This window comes from Pteropus vampyrus, unplaced genomic scaffold, assembly GCF_000151845.1.
Source record: "Pteropus vampyrus isolate Shadow unplaced genomic scaffold, Pvam_2.0 Scaffold105, whole genome shotgun sequence".
NCBI classification, from domain to species: Eukaryota; Metazoa; Chordata; class Mammalia; order Chiroptera; family Pteropodidae; genus Pteropus; species Pteropus vampyrus.
This window is the reverse complement of record NW_011888886.1, coordinates 1597648-1604888: the sequence shown is the minus strand read 5'-3', so window position 1 is coordinate 1604888 and position 7241 is coordinate 1597648. Positions and strand designations below refer to the sequence as shown.

Here is a 7241-nt window from a genome sequence, read left to right as displayed (position 1 = left end):
ATTTCTTTATAGACGAGGAAGTGGATTTATGTTACATTTCACATTATAATATCCACACTGTAGTAAACATATCATAAAATTAATTACCTTAGAAATTTACTTTTTAATGTTTTTTAACGAGCCCCCAAAGCACAATTATCACTGCAAACGTGTTAGCATCAGAGAAGCGATCACACGAAAATGATGATGCCAGAGAAACGCGGGTTCCCCCGGCCCATTAGAACGCGGCTGCGAAAAATCTAGCTCCTCACGCTGCACTGACAGGGCCAGGGCTGGACTCCTCCGAGGGCCACCCGCTACCTGCTGAGGACCACGTGGGCAGAGGCCACGTACGTCAGGGCAGGGAAGCCCGGGTCCCAGGAAGAAGTTCGGTGGCGTAAATAATGCGCGTCTGTGGGACAGAGACGCTGAAGAGCCACTTGCCCAGCAACCGACAGAGCAGGAAGGGGTTGCGCCCTGCGCCGAGGCCATGGAACGTACCTAAAGAGCTGGCTCTCTTAAACCAAACCTCGAGAACCGAATGGTTCGGTGCTGCTCGCTATGGCCCCAGCGTGAACTGTGAGCACCTGGAAGACGTGGATTTCACCTCGGTCCCCAAGGCTCCGGGACAGAGGAGCACGACAGCCATCCTTCAAAATTAAATGCCCTCACCTCTTTCTGTTCGACCTGCAAGGCTGATTTCAAAATATCTCGAAGCTGTATCAACTGCCTTCTTTCTTCATCCTGGGCCTGTTTGATCTTTAAGAAAGCAAAACGAAACAGACAGAGGCACGGCTGAGTACAGTGAGTGCGGAGCCCACGGGGCATGCGCACATCAGTGCGACCCCTGCCGCCTTCGCCCGTCAAACCTCCCCAGCCAGGACGGGATGGGGACGGGGACCCCACGCTCTGTGAGACACCATCGGGCTGTTAGTTCCTGGGTGGCGCAGCATGTAAACACAGGATTATACAGCAGTGACTCTTTCATGAAAGTGTTTCAACGCTGGTGTGGGAGGGAAGTGGCCACTCACCGTGTGAAGGTCTGTTGACAGTGTTTCGATGGAAGGCTTGAGGCTTTCAACTGCTTTCAGTCCATCCTGGAAAAAACTAGGAGGAAAAGAGAAGAAGCGCGACAGTGTTTCACAAAGGAGAAAACGATCTCGTTAGATGGAGTTTTTAACTTCTGCAAAGGACACTGACTGAAATCGTTTCCGTAATTCCCAGGGGGAAAGACTGTACGAATCGTACCTTAAAGTATCAGTCGAACCAAGAATAAAGAGACACTCAAAACTATGAGAAGTGACTAGAGAAGGAACTGCAATGCGCCAAATGTTTTTAACGTTTCTCGCCCCATTAAAATGAGCCCCAAGTTTTCAGTTTATAATGGGAGACAGGACTCTGCTGAATGAGACAGCGAAGGCTTTGGTGAAGAGTCTGAGGCGGGAAAAGCATGGGGTGCAAACAAGAACAAGACCCTAAAAAATGTTCCTTGGCAGGTGGGAGCTAAGTGCAAGAAAGAACGCAGGGAGAAACTGAGCTCGCGGGACGCGCACGGGGCCCACACCCCATCTGCAGAGCACAGAGAACTGCGACCCAATATCAAAAGGAACCTTTTTTTTTTTAAAGCTCAGAACTCAGTGCTTGCGAAGTCATTCATAATAAGTGATTCCTGGAACACAACAGAAGCTGGACGAGCTTTCCGGCAGCAACGGCGGACGGATGTCCAGCCCTCCCTCTGAAGCACGTTGTGCATGATACACGGCCCTTTGAGGGGAATGAAGAAAATGCTTCTGAACGAGTTCACGACAGTTCCAAACTATGACAAGGCCTATACTGCCTATGTGAGTCGGCCCCTGCCTATGTCCCCAAGCTTCGACCCACACCATCTGCCCCCTTCATTCACTGCATTCCAGACACACTGGCCTTCTCTCTATGGCCACCAAGTCCTTCAAGCCGCAGGCCCTTTGCACATGCTCCCCCCGCCCTCGCCTTTAATGAGTTCTCTCTGCAGCGTATCTTCTGGTTTGTCTGGCGGATTCCCGCTCATTCTTCAAGTTTTGAGATAAATATCACCCAGTGAGGCTTTCGAGATTCCCCCACTTTAAAAGAGGTCTCCTTGCTACATTGTCTGAGCATTCCATCTTTTACCTCAAACTTACCACAGCAACCACTATGTATTCATGAGTGTGATTATTTAAAATATAATTCCGCCACCAGACCTGAGGTTCTAGGGGGGTACGACACGGTGTCCACAAAGCCTGCCACATTTCAGGCCACGACGTTTGTTGGATAAAGAAGTAAAGGAAGGAAGGAAGGAGGGAGGGAGGGTCTGCAGCTTCTGCCAGCGTGCTGGATACAAGGAGACCAACCTCAAAACTGATTTGGGTTTCACGTGTGTTCATGTGGGGTGACGCTTATTACTTTGAAACTCAGCAACGGTCCTGTGGGAATTTCCTGTTTCATGTATGTAAAACAGGAGGGGCTGTAGAAACAATGTAACATGACACTTAACACAGTAACTCCACGGGGTGGAGGGAATGACATGCACCAGGTTACGGGCTGTGAACCGTTACTAGTTATCGAGAGTCACAGAAGCCGGGCTATTTGGATTTTCTTTCCTTTTAGACATATACGTAATTCTTAATTTTATATTATATTTTCATTCCTCTATTTGACTTAACTCATTCTTTTGAATACAGATATAAGAATTATGTCAGAATGTTATCATGATTTCTGCACGTCTGTTCCCACTGTCAGGGCAGAGATGCCTCATCTTATGCACCTCCATGCCTTCCGCTTCCAACACAACGGCCGGCGCCCAGCGGGTAGTCCTTTTAAATTGAAAAGGAAATTTAGAAGAACAAACCTAAGAACGAGAAACTGAGCTGTTCCCTCTTGTCATGAACTCATCTGGTTCTGATGTCTTCTTTCAGTTATATGTTTTTTCTTTATGTAACTATTTCCTTAATCACTTCCAATTCTTATAAAATAGGGGGAAAGAAGGAGGAGGAAGGAGGTGGGGAGGGAGAGGGGGAAGGAGAGAGAACGCAGACCCTGGGCGAGGGAGCAGGAAAAATATCCTAGGAGAGCAGCCCGGGCTCTTCCTGGGGAAGGGAGCAGGTGCACTGCTCCTAGAATCTCTGTGCCTGGCAACTGTCCCCATGGCGAGACGGAGCCCCGCAGTGGAGCCGAGGGCTCAGAGAGGTGCCTCTCCTCAGAGACACCGTTCCCAGAGTGACGCCGGACTGTGTGCCTGGAAAAATGAAACGAATCTGGGCTTAAGATTTGGATTTCATCTTTGTGATCACCTAGGCAGTCTTGACCACCTACCTAGGAAACCTCCTCCCTCTGATTTTTAAAATCCCTCTTTCTGCGCCCCTCGCATGGAGGCAGGTTTTGGCACCTCACTCCCCCTTCAGTTGGAGTCAGTCCTGGCCTTCGGGAAAGCTTCACAGAAAGGACCTTGTCGCTGCTGTGCCGGCTCTCATCACTGTCACCTTCCTAAGCAAAAACCCCCGCACACTTCTCTTAGGTTGGACCCATTAACACTTTCCCAAGCTTCAAACATTTGCCATTAATATTACCAAATACAAACTTTGTTCTCGTAAATGCTTTCCAGCCCGCCCGACCAAACTCTCGAGCCTTTACGACATACCCCCTTAGATTCAGTCTCCGAGCTCCCACCCAGCAGCCGGCCTCCGCGTCCTCTGATAGTCTTCAGGACAGCACACGACACTTGTGGCCAGTGACCGGTGTGCCTTCTGGGGCCCCGACCCCCTCACTAGGACACGCTTCTCAGGGCAGGAAACTGCGTCTCACGCAATGCTGCACCCCGAGCTCATCAAGCACCGGCTGGTCAGGTGGTTCTCAGCAGGGGTTTGCTCAAAAATCAAATCACTTCAACATTCACCACCACCGTTTAGAACACGACCGTTTTTGTCTGCTTTATTGTTACTGTTTTAAAGACTGCCTGATTTCTAGATTCCACTAGAGAGAAGGATCAAGGAACCGGAGATGCAGATTCTTTTCTTAAATGAAATAAAAGATAAAGAACGTGAAGTGCCCTTCAAGAACGCCTTAAGTGAAAAGTAAAAGTGAGTACAAAGCAGAACGATGCACGTCTCAGTAGTTCTAATGTGAACAGCACTCATGGCTCCCAGAATCCAGTCCCCACGAGGAGGCTGCTGCAGCCCCGCAGAGGGTAGCAGCACAGGAGAGAACACCCTCTAACTCGGCCCAGGGGCACCACGCTGTGCTCCTGGGGGTGACGAGTGGAGACAGGGAATGTTAAATGGGGGACACAAAGGGACCCCAGATGAATGAACACTGCATGGCCACAGGCTCCTTTGTCCAATGGCTGGGTCCCTCAGGCTCCGTGTCTTACCCCCCAAATACGAATTAAAACAGTAAAAGCTATGGAATGATTTGAAAAGCATGCAGTGTACACACACACACACACACACACACACACACACACACACACACACGAAGTGAGAGACAATTCACCGTTTTGAAAGGTTACTGACTCATGACCATAAAAGGCCAACTCACTCGCTTTTCCACAAGTGGTCCGTTGCTACCCAACTGATCAGTTTGGGCAAAATAAAGAGGAAAAAAGGAAATCCCAGAATAGTTTCTTTTTAAAAATAAAATATCTGCAAGGAAGCGACCCATTTCCTAAAAATGCTTCACATAAGGTTAGGCGGATAAGAACTGAAAAAGTAATTTGTATGTTAACCACAAGTTAGAATTCTGCGTCTCTGTAAAGTAACTCATCGTGAAAAGCCTACAATCAAGGGGTCTTCTTCCATCCTGAGGCCGTGTTCCCAGGCTGGCCCCTTCTCTGCACCCAGGATGGATCGCACGAGCACACGTGGCGGTGCCGTGTCACCAGAGCTGTGTGATGATTCCACAGCAGAGCTCAGAGTGACTCACGGCTGTAACTACGAGCCAGGTGGACGTGCCACACGCTGTCGATGGAAAAAGTAAATGGCATGGCCCCGTCCCCGTCCCCGGGGAGCGTGCCAATATACGAAAGATGCCCCCCTAGAGACACGAGGGAAAACCGGAACGACTTCAAGGTAGCAGGCACATCCGAGCCAGGTCTGAGGGAGGGACAGGTGTTGGGGGATGGCAAGGGAACAGGATGACATTCTAGGAGATGGGAACAAGGGAACAACGTGGGCAAAGGCACATCCGTGTGGGGCACAGTCTGCTTGGAAAAGGCAGTACACAGGTGTGGCAATTAGACCTCCAAAGGTCTGTCACACGGCCCACACCTCCAGTGGCACCGAGCACCAGCAGGAGCTCCATACAAACTTGTGGAATGAATCTTCTGCTGAGGACTTTTCAAGAGCTCCCAGTCTGTTTGCGATAAAACCTAAAACTTTAACTAAGACTCCCAAGGCCGTCCAGGTCTCTAGGGCTTAAGTCAAGCTGGCCCTTTTCCTGCTTCAAGACTGTGACTTCGCCTGGAATGTCCCTCTCTTACTCTTTACCTGCTAACTCCTACGCATTCTTTTGGCCTCAGAATATATGTCTCCTCGAAGAGCCCTACAGCTAATTCAAGAAGCATCTGAGTACCTACTATGTGCTAGGTACTGTACTCTAACTGCTGGGAAATGCAGCAAGGAACCAAAAAAGGAAGAAGAAAACCCTGCCTCTGCCTCAATCTTAACCTCAATTAGGTCCTTCTAGTATATTCTTTCTTGGAGTCCTATACTTTAGAACACGTTTTGAAGGTCTGATTATAAGTTAGTTTGCTGCAGTCCGACTCCCCCACTGGCCGGGAGCAGGAGCTGGGTCTGGAATGTACATTACTCCATCTCCAGTACCTAGGACAGTGCCTGACACTCAGCACGGGCTCAGCAGGCGTGAACAAGCCAGGGGCCTGTTTATATTAGCAACTGGGGATCGGGGAGCTGAAGGAGCACGAGCCGCAGGAAAGACAACAAGGCTGAGAGATGAGGGCCAGAGTGCGAGCGGCTGACGGATTCGGCAGAGCTGAGCGCTCGAGGCAGCCTTCGAAGTGAACGTTTTCCCCCCTCTCCTCTGCTCGTCACTGTCATCTGCTTTACGGGGTACGTGATACGTGAAAGCAGGCCCTTAATTTAACACACTGCATTAACACCGTCTCATTTCTCTTAGCAAACAAAAACCATCTGAGAATCACGTGTCAAATTGAATGTTTGCCTCTCTTCAAAAAGGGCAAAAATAAATATAGTTGATGATTACTATAGATTTTTATACTGTTTATTTCTATTTTCATTCTCAAAGCATAAAATTCACCCTCTGAAAGTATACAATTCAGTGGTTTTTAGCATATTCACAAAGTTGTCCAATCACCAGCAACGTCTAATTCCAGAACATTTTTATTACCTGTCCTCCCAAAGCCACCTGTACCCGGAAGCAGGAATTCCCCACCCCCACCTGCCCCCAAGCTCTGGCCATCGATCACTAAGCTGCTTCTGTCTCTGGATTCGCTTGCTCCTGACCTTTCGAATAAACAGAATCACACAACGTGTGATTTGGTGTCTGGCTTCTTTCATTTGACATGTTTCAAGGTCCTTCCATGTTGTCACCTACATCAGTACCTCATCCTTTTCGCTACAGATTTTCACATGAGTGTTGACTGTTTCTCGATGTAATACTACAGATCTACTAGAATTGGCCATAAAGAGAGACACATTTGAAATAACATAACGAAGAAAAAGAACTTACTTGCACTGGGCGTGAAAATATTTGATCAGATTCTGAAGTAAATCCACTCCCTTTTTAATCTTAATTTCATTGACCTTCAGCAGATACTATGAAAAAAGAAAACAAAAGGAAGAATGTCATAAATATAAGCGAATACGAGCTTAACATGAGCTTCTGTGGACAGACTACCTCTTCCGGTTCGCTGACATCTTTCGTATGGTAGAGGCCTGATATTTTTTGAATGTTTCCTTTAGTTTGGTGCCATATGAATTATCTGACTTACAGGCATTAAATGTTCAACATGAAGTGCCGAGAACTTCTGGTCATAAGGTATCTTCACTTGCTCGGAGTCACACGGAAGAATGAGGATGGTTAGAATAAATGGGACTTGACCGTTCTGGATATTCCTGTCTGCACAGTTCTGTCCAGGGACCCCTTCTCCAGGCAGGTCACCGTCCAGAACACTAACTACTAAGCTTGTGTGGCTGAGACTCTTGGCGCCATGTCTCTAATCCTAAGACGCTTCCCTGACACTTGAAAAAAATGTGACTGTGATAAAAAAC

At 48.2% G+C, this 7241-nt stretch overlaps 1 protein-coding gene and 1 long non-coding RNA gene across 2 annotated transcripts in view; both read right to left on the bottom strand.

The window, feature by feature from the left end:
* The window catches only part of ASAP2 (ArfGAP with SH3 domain, ankyrin repeat and PH domain 2), a 115237-nt gene that overhangs the window by 52467 nt on the left and 55529 nt on the right, over positions 1 to 7241 (bottom strand). Inside the window, exons 7-9 of the mRNA XM_023533604.1 lie at positions 6700 to 6785; positions 1011 to 1086; positions 652 to 738 (exon numbers count right to left, since the gene is read on the bottom strand). Of these exons, the coding sequence (XP_023389372.1) occupies positions 652 to 738; positions 1011 to 1086; positions 6700 to 6785 (249 nt within the window). The remainder of the gene's footprint in view (positions 1 to 651; positions 739 to 1010; positions 1087 to 6699; positions 6786 to 7241) is intronic.
* On the bottom strand, positions 80 to 641 carry LOC111742983. Its single transcript, XR_002781543.1, has 2 exons — positions 481 to 641; positions 80 to 391 (listed from the first exon to the last, which is right to left on the bottom strand). It is a non-coding gene; the product is annotated as an uncharacterized LOC111742983 (long non-coding RNA).